The sequence below is a fragment of the Halichoerus grypus genome, chromosome 2 (assembly GCF_964656455.1).
Source record: "Halichoerus grypus chromosome 2, mHalGry1.hap1.1, whole genome shotgun sequence".
Classification (NCBI taxonomy): Eukaryota; Metazoa; Chordata; class Mammalia; order Carnivora; family Phocidae; genus Halichoerus; species Halichoerus grypus.
The window spans coordinates 976,182-998,844 of NC_135713.1; the positions used below are offsets into that span (position 1 = coordinate 976,182).

Here is a 22,663-nt window from a genome sequence, read left to right on the forward strand (position 1 = left end):
TACGAGAATTTGGGCATTTAAATCTGCACATCCCTCTCAGTGTCACCTGTGACCAACTGCAACTAGATGAAGACCCACGTCACTGAAACTGCACGGAGGCAAAAGGCCCGGCACGTGAGTGACCACGGGCCCAGGAGAAGGGGTCACCTCTGTGAGGAGCCGCGTCGCACTGGGCTGCTGGGTTACGCAGATGATCAGACTGCACAACAGAAACCTAAGAGCCTGAAACCTCACTGGACTGGTCCCCAAGGGGCTTAAAAACCCTCTCAAGAGCATCCTGGAAGGTGAGGCCCCACAGCGCCGAGCAGTAGCCAATCCCCAGATGAGCACCAAGCCCCCGGTGGAGCCACGTCGAGAAGGCCCCCGTTGGGATGGAGGGCAGTCAGTGTGTGGTTGTATGCCGAGATGCTGGGGCCCGGCTTTGATGCCCCATCTCCAGCACTGGGTGCGAGCAAAGATACGCACTTCTCACTATTTGTCCAACCGCACAGTTTTGAACATGCTTGTGTGCACGCACGCTACTTCTCATAAGAACACGTTCAGAAATAAAAGCCACTAGATACCCGCTGGTACACGAGGAAGAAATGAGGCTTTGTGCAGGGGGACCCAGAGCCAGGCCCAGGAAGTCGTACTCTGAGGAAGGCGGAGAGGGAGCTGCTCGGAAGTGGGGACCTCCGGATGTGTCTGTGAGAGACACACCCACCAGCCCTCAGGTCCGAAGGCCAAAGGACACTAAACAGAAATGCGGGGGGAGGATGGATGCACCACACCTAACGATTCTCTCAAGATCTCGGAGGAATTCCAGCCCCATGAGACCGTGCACCGGGCAGAGCCAGCCTGTGGGTGCGGATGCAGGCCCAGAGCAAGCCCCGCGCGACGCCCCCCGCCCGCCACAGAGGCAGCCAGCGACAAGCCCGAGGTGCCCACAGAGCGATTCCCGGGAGCAGTGAGTCAGGAGACAGAACTACAGGCACAAGGGCAGCGACCTCCAGCCTTTGCCGCATCCTCCGTTCATCGCCCCCGGGGGCGGGGGAGGGCGCCCTAGAATCTGAGACGCGAGCAGAACCAGCCACGGGGCAGAGAAGAGACTGACGCGAGGAGACGTGGTGGCCGGCGTCAGGAGAGAGGCTGGGAGTCCACACTCTCCTCGGGTCGTGATGGAATCCAGGACAGAGAATAAGAACGCACGCTTGGAAATCCAGTATGTCACTGCTCGAAGAGCCAGTTCCCTGGGGAAGCTGGAGGATGAGAAGGAAGTCTCCGGAACATGCCGGAGAAAAGGGACAGCACCCCGGACAGGAAGGGAACAGTTTCTTAGGGCTGAAGACAGACACAGATCTTCAGCACCACGTCAAGGAGCAGAATGAATTTAAGACAAAACGACAGACTCCTACAATTTCCTTGAGAACTTCTCAAATTCCTGAGGACAGAGAGAAGAGTCCAAAACTCACAGAGAGGAACATGTAGGCTCCCCGAGCGTCACCGCCGAAGGGGCCGGCAGCTTCGCGGCTCTGGGGCCGTAAGATCTGGAACCCATAGTTCTCTGCCCGGACCAGCTACACATCAACATTGAGGGGACAATGAAGACACATTCAGACGCGAAACGCACCTGAGTTTCTCCTGCTTGTCCTCTTTCTGAGACAAAACCTACGCTCCAGGAAATCTTGAGAAAGAAAAATGACAAAAAAGAAAGAAAAACCCCAAACCAGGCCCAGGAGACAGATCATGGCCAAAAGATTTGCAGGAAGGCCTTGCATCCGGCAGAAGAGTGACCTGTGGGGGATCAGGGGCTCTGGGACTCTGGGAAGAGCGCGTGATTCCAGCAAGGCGGCGAGACCACGAGGGGGCAGAACTGTAAGGCTACGCTCGGTGCTCATTATTCTGTAGCAACAGGCAAAACGTGAGTCTGACTGAAACGGGAAATAAGGTTAACTGCGGTCGTAAGGGTGGGGCTCTGATGCCTGGGGGCTGGTATCCTGGTAGGAGGGAGAGCAGAGCTTTCCGCCAGCGGAGGACAGCGAGGGGGCACCATCTGCGGGCCAGGAACCGGGTCTGCCAGCACGTGGGTTCCCGACTCCCAGCTTCTGGAACCTTCTGTCATCTAGGCCCCCAGCCCGTGGCACGTGGTTACAGTGGCTGGAGTTATGACATCCTCTAACCATGTGAGTTGGCCACAGGGCAGCACCCAGAGGATACTTGGTCTGCCAGTCAGGTTTTGCAAGAAGATGCTCCGGTTTTCACACTACTTTGTGGTTTGAAAGTAACCTTGAGTAAATGTCTTTGGGAAATTGTGTCATTCCTCCTTTCATTGAAAACCCAAGGCTTTTATTTTAAGAAGTTTGAATGACACAAACTTATATTCAGCAAAAATCCTCCCTGATGGAACATCAATCTATTCAAATCCACACAACTCTGCAGAGCATGGAACGATGCGCCTCCCCCGACTCCATGAGGATTCTTCGGTACAAGCCTGCGGACTCTGAAACCTGTTGCTCCGAAACCCACTTCCCCCAACTCCAGAGTCCCCAGATCAGGCACCCTGTCACCACGTTCTCCTTTAAGGAGTTCAGTGTTGAGCGTCCTGTTTCCCCTGGAGCACCAGACCCAGGGCCGGGCTGTGCACGGAGTTCCTGAAATCCTGCTCCGTGGAGACCCCGAGGGCTGTGGGCACCCACATTCATGCACACACCCCCACGTGCATGCATCATATATACGTGCAGATGCAGACACACACATGCCCCCCACGGGCACATGTATGCATACACGTGATTGTACACGCACAATGCCATATGTATGCATGCACATGCTCACGCACACACGCATGCACGCATGCACACACATGCATCCACTCACGCACACACCCACATGCACATACACACGTACGTGCACACATGCTCACACAAGGCATCACACACACACAAGCTCACACACACATGTACACACATGCACACACACACACACGGTCACACACATGCAGATACACTCGCGTGCGCATATACACATCCATACACACACGGTGCTTGGACACGCATATGCACACGTGAACACATGCTTGTACACCTGCACAGGCGTGTGCACGTGCTTGCACAGTATGCACACGTGAACACTGCTGAGCAGTCTCCACGCACGCAGAGACCCAGAGCTCTCATGAAACCTCACATGTGTATCTTGCCGCGAGGGCCACCGCTCAGGCACACGCTAGGGCACACACTCGGGCACACGCTAGGGCACACGAGGCGCCCCGAAGCAGTGCTGCTGGCGCTCGTCAGCTGAGGCTCGTATCACCCAACGAGCCCAGCGGGGCCGCGCGGAGCTGGTACGGGAAACGGAGAACAGCCCAGAGTCCCGCACTCGGAAGAGAATCCGCAGGGGGGTGAGCGAAGGGGGGGGGGAGCGAAGGGGGGGGGAGCCCAGCCCCTACACTCCCTCCGTCCCCTCCCCCTTACACTCACCCCTCCATTCCCTCCCTCCCCCTCCCCTCCCCCCTCCACTTCCTCCCCGCCCCCCCACTCGGGACCCACTTCCTAGCACCCCAGGGCCGGGCGCTGCACTGGGGCTGGAGTGGGAACGGATCCTGGCCTGCCTTCTGGTCTTTCAGGGAGGAAGACCATGGTTCACTCGACTCTGACATGGTCTAAGAACGTGAACACCGTGAGGAGCGCACAGCCACGTGAGGAGTCCCCCGGTCAGCTGGACCGTCCCCAAGCATGGCCAAGCCACACGCCTCGCTGGCCCAGGAAACCCGCGAATCGAAATTCGCTGTCTTTGCTACGCACGTCACTGTCATGCGTGCCCATGGCAGGTGCACGTCGGGAAAGCCGACCTTGAGGACACGCGGCAGGTCCCACCTGCCTCTCGCAGGCATTGTGTTCCTGTCGGTCAGACGCTTCCTAGGGAAGGAGGACTGAGCCGATCCGCTAAGCCCCAAAGGGCGAGGAGCAAATATTTGAGGCTCTGTGGGCCGCACAGCCTCTGCCTCCGTGAAGGCGGTCCTGGCGTGGCTCAGTTCCAGAAAAACTGTACATATAAAAACAGGCAGTGGCTGGATACGGCCCGGGTTTAGGGGACCCCTGCGCTAAGCTGATGATATTTCTGTTTCTGCATCAACTGTTTGAGGACCCCGAGGGGTTGACGAGAGGCGTTAAGGTGTGGACAATTGGCAGCATTCTGGGTTTTCAACAGAAACGACAACTTCTAAGATGCTGGAAATATTTATCAAAGTCCTTATATCTCGGCATCTTCATTACTAATGGTGTATACTTTAAGAACAGCTTTAGGGATAAACAAAAAAATATTCTGGTTTAATTTAATTTTTTGAGGTCCACGTTGAGTCTCTAGTTAAGATGTATTCAAAACATGGGGCGCCTGGGTGACTCAGTCAGTTGAGCGTCTGACTCAGGATTTTGGCTCAGGTCATGGTCTCAGGGTCCTGGGACTGAGTCCCCCAGCTCTGCATTCAGAGGGGAGTCTGCTTGGGATTCTTTCTCTCCCTCTGCCCCTCTCCCTGTTTGTGCACACATGTGTAGACGCTCACTCTCTCTCCCTCTAAAATAAATAAATAAACCTTTAAAAAAAAAATGTATTCACAACACGTCCATCTATAGATGGCTGTGCTTTATTAACATTCAACGAGCAAGCACAAGGGAACTTCTGGGTCTATGAAGCAAGGGGGGGGCACCCGACCCTGCAGAGACCAGACCAGCACACCGGGCGGACGTTGGCCGACACGCAGCCTTCCAGGGCTGGGGATGTGGAAACGCGGCGGGGAGCCTCTGTGCTGAGGACACGCCAAGAACAGCTGCGTGGCTGGCAGGACCCTGGAAAACACCTCGGAGCAGGACTGGGGCAGGGGTGTGCCAGGGAATGGAACCGGCCACCCCCAGAGAGGAAGGGGGCATGTGGCTGGCAGTGTCCTGGACGGGAGAAGCTGCGGAAAGGAGGAAGGGGCGCTGGGACTCCACATGTCAGAGCACCTGCGCACAAGTGACTTACTTCCTCCACGTGGCCGGGGGCTGTTCGGGTTCCCTGTCTGAGGACCCCAGCGTAGCGAAGAACGTGAAGGGCCAGGCGAGCAGCATCATGGTAACGATGAGTAGCAGCCGGATGGGGAAGAGTGTCAGCGTCATGAAGATGATCTGGAAAGACAGAGGTGAGGTCATTCCAGAACCATTCGCCGGAGAACTGGTCCTCTGGACTCCGCATGTGAAGCTGGGCCCGGATCCGTATGGAAACGCGGCGCCTGCCCCGGGCCCAGGGCGCTGCCCTCACATGATGGTGGGGCAGGTGGCCAGGATGTCTGCCAAGCGTCTCCGACCATGCTGCTGCGCCCCATCCCACTCCAGCCTCGAGTCCCCCGTGTGGCAACGGCAAATGGACCGTAGAGCTCGCCCAGATCCTGGAGCCCTGCAGTCCCACACCCGAGCCCCTCTCTAGCCGGGCCCAGCACACGCGCCCTGCTCTTCTTAGCCTCCCGAGTCCCAACCCAACACAGGATGCCTTTGCAGTGCTGAGCTGCCATGCAGGGGGCCAGCAGGTACGGAGCTGGCCAGATGGACTGTGGCCACAAGGAAGACCAGGGACTCCACGTGACTCTCCAGCCCCAGGAAGTCACGGGCAGGAGCCCAGCAGAGAATAGGGCGCAGCCAGCCCGCCTTCAAACAAGCAGCACTGGGGGGCTTCACACGCCCCCACGGGTCTGGTTGGGAAGACGCCATGGGAGGGGCTCTGTGGGGATGGGCAGGCCCTACAGTGAGGGGGACAGCTGCAAACAGAGGGTGGGGGCAAGGACGGACATGTTCGCCAGATTCATGCAGGGGGACTCGGCCAAGTCAGGGAGAGTCACGGTGGACGGCTGGCTGGGTCTAGAAGCAAGCACTCCTAGGCACAAAGCCACGTTCTGGCTCTCACCTGGGGTACACGCTCAGGAACGGTGCGTTTTGGGACAAACTTAATCTCAGGAGGTCAATTAGAAAACAGGGCGGGGGGAGGGATGACAAAACTTAAAACTTGCAAGGGATTTATGATCAATAGATGCAATTTATAATTATTTGCAATAATACACACTTCAGAAATGCAGGGTTTTGGTGCAGAGAGGATAGAAAAGACAGGCCAAGAGAAGGTGCACAGTGATGTCTCCAGCCGCTTGGCTGACCCAGGCTGAAGGGCCCCGCTCACCTGGCTGGGTCCCTGTTACCTGCACCTGAGCCATGCGGACTTGCCCCACAGACCCTCTGTAGATTCTCCTGGGTCCTCTATCAAGACCGCACTGCCCAATAGGCGTACAATGCAAGCCACGTATGTAATTTTAAACTGTCTAGTGACCACATATAGAACATAAAAGGGGATGAAATTAATGTAATAAATTCACATATCTGACATACTATCATTTCACCACGGACTCAATACAAAAATTATGAATGAGATATCTCACACTTTTTCATAACGTCTTGAAAATCCAGCGTTCATCTGATGCTCCGGCTCGTCTTGAGTCCCAACCGTCCCACGTGGCCTGCAGCTGCCCGCGGCACCGTGCGGTCCTGCATCACCACATGACCGGCAGGTGACGGCAAGCTGGAGTGGCCTGGGCCTGTGCGGGCCTCCTCCCCGTCCGGGGCACCGCCTCCCGGCTGAGCAGGAGAGTCAGCAGATCTGCATCTTGTGGGTGACGTTGGTGACAATGCTTCCTTTCAAGTGGGTGCTTACTCTGAGTTGTAGCAAATGTTCTTCCCTGATGAGAACATACCTTCCCACCCCTGGTTTTTTGAGAGTTGCGTTTGCTTCAGGTCGTGAATGTGCTGAATTTCACCCGCTGTCCTTCCTGCATCTAGCGGGGAGATTACGGTGCTCGAGCTCACTCAGCCCACGTACTCGACAGCCGCACCCACAGCGTTTCCAACGCGAAAACCTCGGTCACAGTGCTGGCTGGCTACCCGCTGGGCCTTCTCTTCTCTCCAGAGCTGCTGAGTTTGCTTGCTAGCATGCATCCGGGGGCAAGTCGGGGGCAAGCTGACACACAACTTCCCCCTGGGCGGGCCTTGCAGTCACGTCCACACACCAGCGAGCCGGCTCTTCAGGGGAATTTCTACCAAGTTATATATATCTCACTGCTGCTGGGTTTTTTCCTTTTTTTTTTTTTTTTTTCTGTTTATCTAGATTTTCTACTTTTGCTTGAATTTATTTCAGGGGTTTTGTCAGGTAAATCCTCTCTGAAAGTCCCCAGACTTTTTTTCTCCCCCGATTACTTCCCCATCGTGTGTTTTCAAGATAATCGAATGAAGCTGCCCACTGCATTCTCCCGTGTGTTTACGACAACCCGGCCCCGACCCATTGTGTACTTACTGTTATTTGGGCCTCTAAAACTTCTCAGCCTACGTTGACAGAAATTCTTCTAGTTTATTAATCTGTTTCTTGAGCCAGTTTTGGATGTATTTACTGTCTCTACTGTGACCAGTCGGTCATATTAATTTTAGCTCCTACAGACTCTCTGACTCGATCGACTCTAATGTCCCTTTTAATTTCTTGAGGCAAATGTCCCAGTGTTGTTTTCAGAAGTACCCTCTTTCTCAACAGTCACGCTGAGAACACACAGCGATGAGTGGGCAGATGAGTGGGCAGGTGGACACGTGATGTGGTCTGAGAGTCACAGACCCACAGTGAACCGCCGTGGCTCGGCCTGAAGGACGGGGCAGAAAGTGGTCCTACTAGCAGATTATGCAGTGCTGTGTGAACTGCCTGGGGAAGGCAGGCCCCCTCAGGAGCCCACAGGGTGCAGGGGGACTCGGCCTTCACCTGGCCCAACCAGAGGGCCTGCGTGTTTCCACCAGGCTCAGCCCTGCCCCGGAGGAGGGGAAACTGTCCCCAGGAGGGGCAGGACTTGGAAGGCGTCATGCAGCCCCTTCCAGAACCTTCTGTGGGCTCTGACCACTTGTCCTGAGCTCTAGGCTGCCCCCTGGTTGGACCCTCCCGCTCTCCTGCACCTGCTGGCCCCCTTGTCTTCACAGGCTCTGTGGCCCGTGTCCACCCGGGCGTGGCCACTGGCCTCCCAGCATCCTCGCTGTCCACCACGCCCTGTGCAAACCGGCCCAGGGCCTCAGCTGCCCGAGCACACTCAGTGTTTCCAGCCACAGGACGACAGCCAGGACAGCCGTGTCAGCCACGTGGACGTTCTCAAGTGTGCTGGGGCCGCGGGAAGACCACAATCACCGAAAAGACATTGGTAGAAAGTCCTGCTGGACCAGGAAACAAAGGACACGGGGCAGATGAAGGGGAGCGGTCGTGCTGTCCCCTGACAGCTCTGCTGAGCGCTCACGAGGCGCTGTAATGAGCGGCAAGGCTGGACGCGGCGCTGCCCTCCCCAGGGCACCACAGGCACCTCTGTTCCTCGGCCGGCCTGGAGGCGAGCCCGCGCAGTTACAGAGCCCTAGGATCACAGTCGCCGGGGGCAACGTGCAGGGAGGCAGGAGGCGCCCTGGGGAGAGGGCAGGGCTCCGTTTCCCACAACCCAAATAAGAGCCAGTTCTGTGCCGGACACGGACTCAGACCCCCGGCCGGGGACAGCCCCCAGGATCCACCCCCACAGGAGCCCCTCTCAGAGCCGGGAGGTGGGTCGGCACATGCCACCTGTGCAGGCAGGGATGGACGGACAGCGGCGCGGGAGGGGGCAGGCGTGGGCGGGAGGGCAGGGGCCTCGGGGACAGAGTGCTGGCCTCGCTCCCGGGTGACGGCCCCGGGTGGGGGCGGAGGAGGACGAAGCAGCAGCATCGGGGGAGAATGCCGCAGACCGAGCAGGCAACGCGGGACCTGCGTCCGCGGCCCCTCCACGAGGCTCCCACTGCCCCTCAGCAGCCCAGTCACCCTCAGAAGCGCCAGGCCAAGTAAACCGTGTGCTCGCCCCTCCTGCGAGCTGAGGGTCTGCAGCCCAGTTCTAGGAGAACCTACATTCACACTCCCCAGCTGAGCGAGGTTATGCGCCTTGGAGGCTGGCTACGATACACTGTCCCTCGGGAAGCGGATTACCGTGAACAGACGCGGACACGCAAGCTCACGGTTCCTCTGGGTCATGGAGCAGCCATTCTAACCTGGCACGCTCCATCAGGAGTCCCCGGTGAGCAGACCCCAGTGGGGACCCACCGAGGTGCAGGGGGAACGTCACGGCTGCCTGCGGGCTCTGAACGCCATTCCCTGCCTGAAGGAGCCAGGACTCCTGGGCAAAGCCAGTTCCAGGCCGGGGCAGAAAACGTGGAAGACGAACCGGAACAGTGGGGTACAGCTGAAATCAGGAAGGCGGCCAAAGCCCCTGGACTCCAGATAAGGGGCAGAACGATAAGATCAACGCACTGACGGGAACTTCGCGCGTGCTGGCACCCTGCGTCCATCACCCCGGGCGCACATGCACGTCTGCACACACCCCACCTTGCTGGTCGCCTTTGGAGGGACGCAGGAGTGTGACGCTGGCCCACACGGTCTGTCCCATGGGATCGTCCCTCAGGGCAGCCACAGGGGGGATCCGGGAGCGTTCCCCACAGGCTCCCCAGAACCTCACGGCTCACGCACAGGGGCTGAGGGACGGGCCTGCGCACACGGGGACGGGCACGTGCACACGGGCCGTATGTGGAGGGCCCACAGCACAACCCAACAGAAATGGCATCTCTTCAGTTCTGGATCAAGGACCACTTTCCAGAAAACATGGAAGATGAGGGGAGGCAATCGGCAGACCAGGAAGCTCTCCAGGACAAATGCCCCAAATACACTGGAAGGGGCCGTGCAGGTGAGCGCGGTGTGAGGCCGTGGGGCTGGCGGGGCTGATGCACGCGCTCGGCTCAGCGCCCGTGCGGGGACGCGGGCTGTGCTGCTCGCACTGGCACGTGTGGGGTCGGCAGTCCTCCTCCTTGGGTGCAGATCCACCCCGGAGCATTCGTGGCTGAAATGGTGAAGTCTGGGCTTCGCTTCCCAGTCACCGTGGGCGGGAGGAGAGTGGGTGTCCATGCGACCAGAGCGGCCGTAAGCTGGAGACTGCCGAGGCGGGGACGGTGGGCACGGGGCTCATGACATCTTCTCTGCTTTGGTGTCAGGGGCTGAACTGTGTGCCCCCCTTCCCAGGACCTCAGAATGCGGCTGTATCTGAAGACAGGGCCTTTAACAGGTGATTCACTTAAAACTAGGTCACTAGAGTGGACCCTAATTCCATATGACAGGTGTCCTTCTAAGAAAAGATTAGGCTACAGACACACGCAAAGGGAGGCCTGTGTGAGGGCTCCTGGAGACACGGTGTCTACACGCCAAGGACGGAGGCCTGAGGAGGAACCTGGAGACCAGACTTCCAGCCTCCAGGAGCGGGAGGCAGAAACGCCTGTTGCTAAAGCTGCCCGCCTCTGGCATCATCGTGCCCGAGCGGATGCGTGTCTCCAATCTCCCGTGATAAGACGCAGGGAAGACCATTCCGGATCTAGGGTAAAACATTCACCAATTCACAGTGAATTCACTTAACGTACCGTCTGGAACTCTCTACCGAGGGCACCTCTGGTCACAATGCCCAGCCCAGACGCACCTGGCGGTCACTCCCTCCTCTCTGCCAAGGCCACTGACGTCGTCCTCACGCGAGCTGTCCAAGTGCCTGGTGCTTCACAACCAACACGCAACCGCCGACCAGCTATTTAAAAGACAAAGACCCCGGGAGCACACACGGGTCCCCAGTGTCTCCACCCACGCTGTTCCCGTGCCCGGTGGGTCACCGCGGTGACACGTGTCCTTGCCGGAAGTGGACGGGCCGGCCATGCACCCAGATGCCGCGCATCCCGGAGCGCACACGGGCGTGGCGCCATCCGAGGGCCCCCAGCCAGCTGTGGGAGATGCTGACACAGCATCCACAGGCCGGAGATGCACAAGGGGAGCGCGACGGCGTCGGTGTGACCGCTCTGATGGGAAAGGTCAGCAGCCTGAAGGCACAGGGGCTGAGTCACAGCACACGGCGAGCACTGGGCCGCGCGGTGGGAGCTGGCCTCACGGCACTCGGCTCGGTGGTGGGGGCGGTTCCAAAGCCGGTGTGCTTTCATCGCGGAAAAGAATAATTACTGCCGTTCCGAAGGAGAGGGAAACACTGACAACCACGCTGAAGAGAAATGCATTCCCCACGGGGTCAGAGAAAACGGGAGCGTGGGCACAGAGTGGCGCCGGCTGGCCGTGGCCGGCCGGACGGGCTGCGCAGCCCAAGCCCAGGCCAGCGTCCAAAAACTCCGCTCACACGCGGGCAGCGCTCCGGCCGCCCTCAGTCCCCGCGAACCACTCCCGGGGACTGCTGGCGGACACGGAGGATCGGGAGCCAAGGCGGAGCGCCGGAGGCGCTGGCCCCTACGTGCTCCGCAGTCAGAGCTCCGCAGCGTCGCCACGGGGAGGCCGGGTGCTCCTGAGGCTCTGGGCCGGCCTCGGGGCCAGTCCTCCCCCACAAAGCCGTGTGTCAGGGGCGCTGGGCCGTCCGCACTGCAGGGGACGCCTCGGGTGCGGCCTGCGTGTGTGGCTCTGGCCAGCGGCAGGCCCGTCCAGCTCCCCGTGGAGCGGCTGGCGTGGGTGCTGCTGGTTGCCGCAGGGCTGCGTGTCACCCAGGGGCGCCACCAGGGGACAGTGAGCCCAAGGTCGCCTGTGACAGATGTTAGCAGCCAGGGGGAGGAGCCTCAAGGTCCTTGGGGCACGAGGATAGATCCCGAGGTGACCACCACTCAGAGACGGAAGAGACAAAACAGGACTCCTATCTTCACATCACGTCGATTACAGCATTTGAAAGGCAGGATTTTCCAGGCCGGCCAGTGGTCCCTGAGTGAGTGCCCGGAAGGTGGACAATCACTAGCGGGTGTGGGTCCTGGGGGGGCGGGGGAATGGAGCGATCAGTGGGGTGCTACACACAGTGTGAACACGGGGGCCGTGGCGGGACCACAGGCACCCTGAGCTGGCCCTGAGGGTGCTCACACTCAAAGTGGGCAGGACAAACGGAATCCCGACCTGTGGGTCCGCCCACACCAACGAGGACGGGCTCCCAGGGCCGAGGAGGGGAAGCTGCAGACTCCTGGGCACTCGGCAGCGCTCCCAGCTGTGCACAGCTGAAGGGACGCCTGAGAATCAAAGCCCCCGCAGGGCTGTGGTTCCAGGGGTACTACGACAGAGAATCCATCACCCCCGATCAATTCAGCCACCCAGTGGGTGCGCCCCGTGGCAGAGCAAGACGCAGGTGGGCAGCCCGGCAGCTCAGCTGGGGCCCAGGTCTGTGGGGCGGGATGGGCTCATCTTCCGAAACAAGCCGCACTGGGGCTCAAACGGCCCCCAGGAAGGTCAGTCTGGGTCCCCCAGGCTCTCCCCGTGAGGAGATGTGGGACGAGCCTCATGTGTTCTGCGGAAAGACGGCCACATGAGATACACAGAGGGAAACCGTACCTGCGGAATCCATCTTTCTCTCTGGCTGTTACATATTTAAAAAATCTAAAGCAAGTTGTTTTTCAAAATCCTGACTTAGAACAGACAGAATATTCTGAAACTGGGAAGCCACAGCCCGATGCCCCTCACTCAGCCTGGCTCGGGCGGGGAGCAGCTCCGCAGAGCCTCGGGGCGCGGGTTCCTGCCTCCTGGGGCCACGCTCTGCGACACAACGACAGAACAGACACACTACTTGTCTTCTCTCTAAAGAGCCTGGAAACAGCTCGGCAGCGGTCAGAGGAGTGCCATCGGTGGGCTGGCACAATCCAGCACTTTCCCGCACAAACTCCCGGCCGCAGAGCCTGGGAAGGAGCTCCAAGAGCATCAGCTCTGGACCCAACACTTCCCGGTGCAAACCCAGCAAACCAGCCTTTAAAACCTATCCCACTGCTCCCCCCACCCCAATCCGCAAAACACCTTTCCTAAACACAGGACACGCTGGGACGCGAACCGCACAGGTTTGTCTGGGATACGGAATAGCTTCCTATTTCGAAAGTAAAGAGAAAGAGCCGCTTTCTCAACGGTGGCTATAAGCTCTGCCGTCTCGTCACACACGGCTGCCCACGAAGAGATGAAACAGAGCGAGGCTAGGAATCCGAGGTGTGGACAGCGCGGGGGGGGTGGGGGCGGCTGCCGCGAGCGAGGCCCCGTGTGCGGGACAGATCCGTCTTCACTGGGCATCCCGTTTCCGGAGCAGCCGCCCTTCTGCGTGATTGGTCATCCTACTTAATCCTGTGTCCACTTCACATCCGACTCCTCGTCTTTTTCTCGCTAACGTGTGAACGTTGGTCTTCCTGCCCCTGGTCTTCAGCTGCCCCACACTCTGACGTCGTGCGTCCACCTGTGTGACTGAGGACCCTCTCCTGCCAGGACCACAGTCACTGCTATGCACAAGCTATTTCTTCTCAGCTCTCCCACTCAAATCTAAAATTAAATAGAGCGTTGCTAAAACAGCTATTTTTTCTGTGAACCTGCAAGCAGCCCCGACTTCCCCAGCACGCGGTCTCTGTGTTCAGGAGCTTTCAAATCCCATCTGGGCACATGCGGCCAGCCTGGAGTCTGGTGCAGAAGGAGAGTGTCTCTCAGAAACTCACTGTGAACGTACAGATCTGCCGCGCGGCCCGAGCACAGCCGTGTCCCTCGACCAGCACCCCCACCACCCTGTGACACAGCTGAGGGCGTGGTCCACACAGGAAGCAACAGCTCTGCAGCTCCTTATGGGATCAGAACTGCCCCGGCATCAGGAGACCCTACACACGCACCCTTACCACCAAGAGAGACGCACCAGGAACCCCACCGACACCACACAGTCCTTCCTCGCCTACCCCTTGGCCAGAGTCCGAGGGCCCAGGGGTGGAGGTCGGCGCCTTCCACAGGCTCGGGCCCAAGGCCAGCTCTGTGCCCCAGCACCGAGGGTTTCCCGGGGCCTGCCTGCAGGCCCCCAGCACAGGAGCACCAGGGCCCACAGTCACAGGGTCACAACCACACGGTCAGTGGTCAGTGCGGAGGGCAGCTCAGGGCCCCCAGGCAAAAGGAGCAGAGACCTCGGGGCGGGGGGCCGGAGGGGGCTGGGCAGGGCACTCGGTCCACGCTTAAGGGCATCAGCAGACAAGCTAAGGAGCCTCCGCATAAGGGCCAGGGAGGTGCACCCTTGGGGACGTCAGGAGATACCTGCCACGTAGACAGCCTCAGGGTCTCCAGGGAGGACCACCAGCAAGACACTGACCGGCGAGGCTGGGCCCCAAGGCAGGGGAGGGACAGGGGTGCGAGGCAGCCGGTGGGTGCGGTGGGCCAGGTGCAGGACAGGTTCAGGAAAGCCCCCGGCCTGCTGAGCGCTGCGCCCCCGCGGCACAGGCGAGTAGGTGAGGGGCGGACAGGCTTGGGGGCTGAGAGGAGAACTCCCAAGTCCCCGCTGCACCCATCACTGTCACCATGGCCTCTGCCGCGGCTGCCCTGGCCCCCCCGGTAGAAGCTCAGCCCTCGGAGTCCCGGCTGGCGTGGGGGGAGCGCGATGAGCCCTCCGCTGAAGACCCCGCTCCACCAGAGCACCCAGAGCCCCGGTGCTCCTAATACTACAAACGCAGATTCCTGCCCCGCCCCCGCCAGTCTGGGCGTCCCCAAGGTCCTGTCCCCTTGCCACACGAGGGTTCGGGCTACCTGCACTGTGGTCAGCAGCTCGGGGCTCACACCCAGGGCCGTGTGCAAGCGGCGGCAGCGAACAAGCTCACTAGGTCAGCGAGCGCATGCCAAGTGCTGACCACAGGCCAGAGCCAGCGCTGCTCCCAATGACCAACTGGGGCCTGCAGCCGGCCTGGCCCAGAGCCCCGTGGGCAGGGCAACAGACGCAGCCGCCGGCCGGCCTGGGGGCAGAGCACCTTTCCCTCAGGGAATTGAGAAAGCTCTCTAACAGCTGCTGGGATTGAAGCGAAGATGAGGAAGTGCCCGGAGCAGGGCCCTGCGGGGCAGTGGGGGGGCTGCAGACGCCCTTCGCTGCCACCAGCCGGCCTCTGGGCTCCCCTCGTCCCCTCCTCCTACCCACTCGTTCCCGATACAATCACATTTCCTCAGGGTTTTCAGGACTCTTCAGCTGGAGACCCTGTGGTCTCTGTGATTCCAAGCGGCCGCTCCCGCAAGCTCCAGATGTGAAATCCCACAATAAACCAAACTGCAGGCCAGAGGCCCTTCCCTGGCTGCCCACTCACCCCCGAGAGCTTAGCACCCAGCAGGGCCCGCCTCTCTTGGCAGGTGCTGAGGAGAATAGATGGGACAGAAGCAGAAACACGGCCAAGAGCAAGAGTTCTGGGCCGCCTGCCCCACCCCAGGGACGAGGCTCAGATCCAACGCAGGAACGAGCTCCAAATCCCCACTTAGAGACTGCAGGCACCTGACCCGTTCCCACAGGCATCTCACCTGGGGGCCCCGGACACCCAGGAAGCACAGCTGCTCAGAAAGGGAGCTTTCCAGGCACAGACCTCCCACCTGCAGGGACCAGGCACCGCAGAGTCCCACAGATGGGCAGAGAAGCTCAGGCTCCGAGCAGGGCTGGACGGGCAGCTCTGGGGGGCAGGTGCAGGGCCCCACCACAGGCAAGCTGGTGAGGGGCTGGGACAGGAAGGCCATCCCAGGGGGCACTGGCTTTTTCTTGAGAACACCCCCACCCGAGGGGATGGGAAACACGGAGGGAGAGGGAGCAGGGAGGGAGAGGTGCACAGACCACGTACAGAGAAGGACCTGTCCTGGTCCACTGAGCAGATGATGCCCAGAAGCCACACACAGGCTCAGAACGGCCCCGGTGGAGGGACCACCCGAATTCCGGTGCTCAGGTGAGCTCCAGGGGGCTGTGAGCTCATCTGTTTACTAACAGTCAGTGCATCTCCGGGCTGCTAGGAGCCCCTGGCTGTGGTCCAGGATAGAGCAGGTCCCTGCTGGGGCTCACGGTCTGAGAAAGTGAGGCGCTCCCTCCTCCTAACTGCACATTGTCCGTTTCAACCCTCTCAGCTTGGGGTGGTCCCCGCACACAGTAGGGTGCAGGGTTAGCGGGCAGCTGTTTACCTTCGCTGGTGCTTCAGTCAGCAGGGGCAGGGAATGTGGGGGGGTCAGAGGGGCCTGGTGGAGTCCCCAGGGTTGGCCCTTGGGGCAGGGACCGAGGAGACGGAGAGAACCCCACAAGAACTGCCCCCATCCCCGGACAGACCCCGCCCCCCAGAGACCCACTCACGCTGACAGACACACCGGGCTGTGTGGCCCTAGGAAATCCCTTATCTCCAGGGCCTTTGGCATAGTCTGAATAAAAGAATCTTGAAATTCAAGCGCTGTGGCATTCCCAGCTGCTTCCATTTGTTCAGCAAATCCCGGCCGAGTGCCTGTGGGGCCCAGGATAACAGCATCTTGAGTCCCTCCCCAAGGGGGCCCCTCCGGGAGCAGTCCTGCGGTGTCCTGACCAGCTGCAGGCGCTCCCCCCTGGGCACCTCCTGCCCACTCTGCTCTCCGACAGAGCACCCCCAGGACATCCTGGCTCAACCTCACCCCCAACTGCTGGCTTCACCCAAATGCTGGCTCCAGGCCCCCATCTGCAGGAAGCTCCTAGGGAACATCCAGGCCCTGCCCCCCAACGGTAGGGAGCCCCCTAACCACATCCTGTCTCTAGCCCCCAGCTGTAAGTATCCCTCCAGCCGCGGGGAGCTCCCCAGGACACCCTGGCTCTGACCCCCAGCCGCGGGGAGCTCCCCAGGGCATCCTGGCTCTGACCCCCAGCCGGGGAGCTCCCCAGGGCATCCTGGCTCTGACCCCCAGCCGCGGGGAGCTCCCCAGGGCACCCTGGCTCTGACCCCAGCCGCGGAAAACTCCCCAGGGCACCCTGGCTCTGACCCCAGCCGCGGAAAACTCCCCAGGGCACCCTGGCTCTGACCCCAGCCGCGGGGAGCTCCCCAGAGCATCCTGGCTCTGACCCCCAGCCGCGGGGAGCTCCCCAGGGCATCCTGGTTCTGACCCCAGCAGCGGGGAGCTCCCCAGGGCATCCTGGTTCTGACCCCCAGCCGCGGGGAGCTCCCCAGGGCATCCTGGCTCTGACCCCGCAGGGAAGCTCTTGGCCCACCAGTAACATCTGTGGGGTGAGAACGGGCCTGACACCAAGCCTGTGGTAGGAGCCTGAGTAGTCAGCCCCTGGCCAGGGTGGTCACTCCTCCAAGTACGCCGGGGATGTGCGGAGCAGACTGGTCCAAGTGCTCCCCAGCACAACACATGAGTGCAACTGGGGTGGAATGGGAGGGTGTGGGGTGGCGGCTGCTGCCCGGTGCACCTAGGTGGGGGCAGGAGACGAAAGTGGTCCTGAGTGCTCGGGGTGAGGGAGGAGGAAGGCTCCGGGCTTGGGATGTGCTGAGCTGCAGTGGCCCGGGAGCCCCCTCTAGGATATGGAGCTAATGAGTCCCATGGCACAGAAGTGACTGACGATTCCTTCCTACCAGTGAAAAGACCCATGGCTACAGGGAGGGGGTTCTGCTCGGCTGTTGGCCCTGCACGCAGGACCATTCAGGGCCTGGTCCAAACCAGCCCCTCGGCCTTGGACCCCTGGCTGCGGGGGCCCCAGGCTCACTTCTGGGGGTGCCGGGCATGGAGCAGAGACCCCGCTGGGTGGGCACATGCTGGGCAGGCACACCGGTCCCCACCCCCCAGACCTCAGGGACCCTGTGCAAGCCAGCTCTGTGTTCCCATCCTAGGGGCTTGGAATATCAAAATCGTGAAAGATGTTTTAAGAAAAGATTTCACGTGGCAAGGAGCATTTTAGAGAAATCAGTCCTCTGGCCCTCAGATGGAAATGCAACTTCTGGGGGTAAAGAGGCCACAGTGTCCGGCATCCGCGGCAGGTCCCGCCCACGAGCGGGGACGGAGCCGGGGCTCTGTGCAGGGCAGTCCGCGGCAGCTGCGTGGCACATCGGAGGGACACGCTGGGAGCTGCGGCCGGGTGCGTTTGGGGACGGCGTTTAACACGCTTCGCAACACCTCAGCTCGCGAGGCTGGAACGTGGAGCAAAACTGGGAATTTGCCAGTTAGTTATGATACCGCAAGACGTGGCTCGCAGGGCTGCTTGGGGCCGGCTTGAGAAGGTCGACATGCGATCACATACAGACACACACTTTCCTCTGGGCTCATTTTCACAAGAACAGCCTCACTCAAGGCTTACGGAACACTAGAAATGTGAGAAACACCAGCTCGGGAAAGGTTAAGGTCACCCTGACACATCAGAGCGAACGCGTGAGGACTGGGCAAGGGGCGAGCTCAGCCCCGCCGCTCCGGGGACCGCGGCACTGCGTCCTGGCTGTGCCGGCTGAAGGCCCCAGGGGCAGGAAGGGGCAGGAAGGGGCAGGAAGGGGCAGGAAGGGGCAGGAAGGGGCAGGAAGGGGCAGGAGCAAAGCGGTCGGCAGGCACTCGTCTCTGTTCGGGCGGCGCAGGGGCGAGGCTTTGTGAAACATGATTCGTGGGAGCCGCGCTCAGATTCACAGGAGCAGAAGGAGCCCGGGGCACCTCCTTGGACCTCCTCCAGCATCTGGGGCTCGGACGCCCGCGGGGACGGGAGCAGGGCAAGCTCCCTCCTCCTGCAACCGGCGCTTGAGTGGCCGCTCTCAGGGACAAAATCCTGATTTTCTAAAATGAGAGATAAGACTGATAGTGCTTTACTCAGTACTAATAAATTAAAAAAATGTAAAACACAAATGTGTGTGTCTCTACTTGTGTGCGTGCGTGCAAGACCTGTGTGCAGACATTAAAAACCTGTATTCCAGGACATAAGAGCATGGAGTAGGGAAAGTCAAGTCTTTCCAATCCTGAACCTCCACCCCCCCCAGTCCTCCACATTAGCCACAGTTAAGGTTTACATGTACACCCTTCTAGAACATTAGAACAGATGACAGGAAGCTCTTGGTGTGTTAGAAGAAAAAGCCAGTCCCCTAAGAGCTCACCTGCCCCGAGCCTGCCTGGGGGCATCTGGGCTCACCTGCCCCGAGCCTGCCTGGGGGCATCTGGGCTCACCTGCCCCGAGCCTGCCTGGGGGCTCTGGGCTCACCTGCCCCGAGCCTGCCTGGGGGCATCTGGGCTCACCTGCCCCGAGCCTGCCTGGGGGCTCTGGGCTCACCTGCCCCGAGCCTGCCTGGGGGCATCTGGGTTCACCTGCCCCGAGCCTGCCTAGGGGCTCTGGGCTCACCTGCCCTGAGCCTGCCTGGGGGCTCTGGGCTCACCTGCCCTGAGCCTGCCTGGGGGCATCTGGGCTCACCTGCCCTGAGCCTGCCTGGGGGCTCTGGGCTCACCTGCCCTGAGCCTGCCTGGGGGCATCTGGGTTCACCTGCCCTGAGCCTGCCTAGGGGCATCTGGGCTCACCTGCCCCGAGCCTGCCTGGGGGCATCTGGGCTCACCTGCCCTGAGCCTGCCTGTGGGTCTGGGGGCTGCAGTCCCTGGACCTAAGTCTCCCTACGTGGGACTCAGGGACATGACACACAGCCCTGCACCCACCTGCCTCCAGGGCTGCCACTGAGCGACCAGCGTGGCAAGGACACGGGAGAAATGCCCCTGCACCTCACTGGGCTACACACGCACCAAGAGAGGTGGTACTATCAGGCTCCCAGGTTGTCAAAAGGTGGCAGGGCACCTGAGGCCTGGGATCTGCCTTGCTGCAGCCAGCCCTCTCTGTCTTCCCATGGGACACATGCTCTCCTGGAAATCCTCCGCCCCCATGTTCCCCCCGGTTTGTCCTGCCACCAGCCCCTTCAGAACACCAGCTTGGAGTCAAGTCATCTCCCCGTATGGCCCTCCCTCCACACCCTTGGCAGAGTGCTGGGGTCGATAGAGAGCTGTCATCATGCATGGACACAGGAGCAGCAGGAGGGCTGGGGTGGGTGCCCGGGAGCCTGGCAGGTCAGAGAAGCAGGTGGAAACCAGTGGGCCTGGAAGTCTGCGGGGCATGGGACTCCCTGCCCGAGAGGGGCCACACCTGACTCAGGATGCAGGCTGAAACCAGGGCACCTGCTGCTGCTTTCTTTCTTTTAATCAAAACTCACACATTTGGACAGGAACTCAGAGAAAAAGATCATCCACTTCTGGGTAATTAAAGTGCACTCAGGCCACCTTGCAGGGCTGCTGGGCTGGAGTCTGTCCCTGCATTCAACCTTCATGATAATCCTTTCTGTGGATTTAACTTGGAAAGGGGGGCACACAGAGGCGTCCTCCCACAGAGGACTCACTTCCAATGTGTACGGGAAGCTAGACCACTTTCCAGGAAGTAAATTCTCCCTGGCACTCGTCACTGGGAGTTCAGGGATGGGGCTACATCAGAGCCGGAGGTGGGATGCACTCACACCCGGGGGTTCCAACAAAAGTACCCAAAAAACCCCGGGGGTAGAAACCACTTTATGACCCCCAAAACAGCGAATCACCACATGACTACCCAATATGATACTATTCAGTTTTTCCTATCTTAATGAGTTATTTTCTGTCCAAAGAGATGCTTAAGCTCCTGGCTAAATCCACAGTTAAATGACAGATGGACTGGTCATTAATCTGCGGACAGCGGCAGCCCCTCGCTAGCAGCAGGTGAGCACAGGCACCCTCACTGGTTCATCCCAACTCAGAATTCAGGGGAGCTTCCGAGCAGCCCTTAGGTGTCTCAGTCACTGCAGGATTCATTTATTTATCGATTTGGGGAGGCAGACTTTCTTCGCTTGGGCAGGCTAGTTTCCTCTGTGGAAACCTTAGCATAGTGTATTACGTAAAGGTAAAAAGCTTGCAGAGCCCTGCTTGCGAAAAGCAAAATGTTTCTGTGGAGCGAAACTGGAACTTAGCAGTTACAAGCTCTATACCCTGGACCACACACTGCGGATAACTGAGCAGTAACCACAGCTCTGTTATGAACACATAAAATACGCCGCGATTATTCTGATGAGTGTCTGACGTGGCCTCTGAAACACTGCAATAAGGTGTATGCAAAGTATCCCTCCCTTTCCAGGAGGCTAAAACATTCCACCCACCTGTTCTTTTTTCTGAATGTCGTCCAGAAGCTGCCCGCCAACATCTAAAACCAGAATCTCTGCCTCACGCTGAAGAACAGCCCACAGGAGCTGCTCTAAACCCCCAACATACAATCCTGTGCCCCTTGCCTGAGGCGTGCCGGGGATTTCTTGGCTCTGCTTGGACATCGTCCCTCTTGCATGTTTATTCGCTCAACAATTAGCCGAGTCTCTACAGCGGACCCCACTCGGACAACGAGCAGTTTGTGGCAGGACGGACCTGGCCCCTGTCCATCCCCAGTAATGGGGGAGGGGCTGCAAGCGTGACACGGATGCAGAGGCGGCTCTCCAGGGAGGAGGGGGCTTCCTCCTGCAGGTGGTATCACCCAAGACCTGCGGGAGGAGCAGAGAGGCCGAGAGAGAGAAGGCAAAGGCAGGAAGACACGGGGGGGGGCGGGGCCTTGGAAGCCACCTGGAAGAGTCAGGGTCCCAGGGTCACCCTCAGAGGGTTCAGAGCAGTGCGGGAAGAAGGCCTGTGGACCACAGGAGTGACAGGGATGGGGGCTGGTGGGGGCACCATTCAGGAGCCCAGAGGAAGTGGCTGTGCTCCTAACCCCCCACAGCTGGGTACAGCAGCGGGCAGGTGATGAGTTCAAGTCTGCAAGCAAAGGAACGCGGCGGGGGCGGGGGGGGGCGGGGGCGGTGCCGGCAACCCCAGGGCCGGGCAGATAACGGTGTCTGTCTCCAGACACACACAGACACAGGGGACAAGGCCCAAGAGCTGACTGCTACAACCTTGCTTGTTCATGTCACTAGACGGGTTGCCACCCTCCCCTCCCTCCCCTGTCCTCAATCTTGTGCCTACCCTGTCCCTCTCCCAGGAGGGTAACCAAGCCCACCTAGAGGATGCTTCAAGAAAAGCACGCAACCCAGGACAACAACAATGCCAAACTTCAAGAACTTTTCACTTTAATATTATTTCAGAAAAATAACTTTATGCATTAAAGAAAAATCTCAATGTCACCCCAAAATATTTGGCTACTCTCCATCAACTGCACAACTGTTAAAATCCTAAAGTTGTGCCTGCTTCTATTACAGTTTTGGAGTTAAAAGAAAGGCAGTGTTGTGAGCAATCTTACAGAAATGCAAACATAATGCACAACCAGAGAGCCGGAATGTCAACGCTGAAGCCCAACACTGCTGGGGAATTAGTCCACCAGGTGTGGGAATGTTTCCCACCAGGTCGGGGAATAACCCAACCATGTAGGTCAGGGAATGGACCCTACCAGTCAGGAATGACCCCACCAGGTCAGGGAATTACTCCACCAGGTGTGGGAATGTTTCCCACCAGGTCAGGGAATAACCCAACCATGTAGGTCAGGGAATGGACCCTACCAAGTCAGGAATGACCCCACCAGGTCAGGGAATTACTCCACCAGGTGTGGGAATGTTTCCCACCAGGTCAGGGAATAACCCAACCATGTAGGTCAGGGAATGGACCCTACCAAGTCAGGAATGACCCCACCAGGTCAGGGAATGTTCCCACCAGGTGTGGGAATGTTTCCCACCAGGTCGGGGAATAACCCAACCATGTAGGTCAGGGAATGGACCCTACCAGTCAGGAATGACCCCACCAGGTCAGGGAATGTTCCCACCAGGTCGGGAAATGACCCCACCAGGTGCGGTCATGTTTCCCACCACGTGGGGGAATG

The 22,663-nt window shown here is 59.6% G+C and overlaps 1 protein-coding gene across 3 annotated transcripts in view; it reads right to left on the reverse strand.

The window, feature by feature from the left end:
• Positions 1 to 22,663, reverse strand: part of LPCAT1 (lysophosphatidylcholine acyltransferase 1) — a 47,476-nt gene that overhangs the window by 23,969 nt on the left and 844 nt on the right. The window contains exons 1-2 of one of the 3 annotated variants that reach the window (XM_036113649.2): positions 7,339 to 7,562; positions 4,993 to 5,135 (exon numbers count right to left, since the gene is read on the reverse strand). In XM_036113649.2, coding sequence (XP_035969542.1) covers positions 4,993 to 5,126 — 134 coding nt within the window. In that variant the 5' untranslated portion in view covers positions 5,127 to 5,135; positions 7,339 to 7,562. Of the gene's footprint in view, positions 1 to 4,992; positions 5,136 to 6,430; positions 7,058 to 7,338; positions 7,563 to 22,663 lie in introns of those variants that run through there. The other 2 variants (XM_078066536.1, XM_036113648.2) reach the window with 2 other exon arrangements.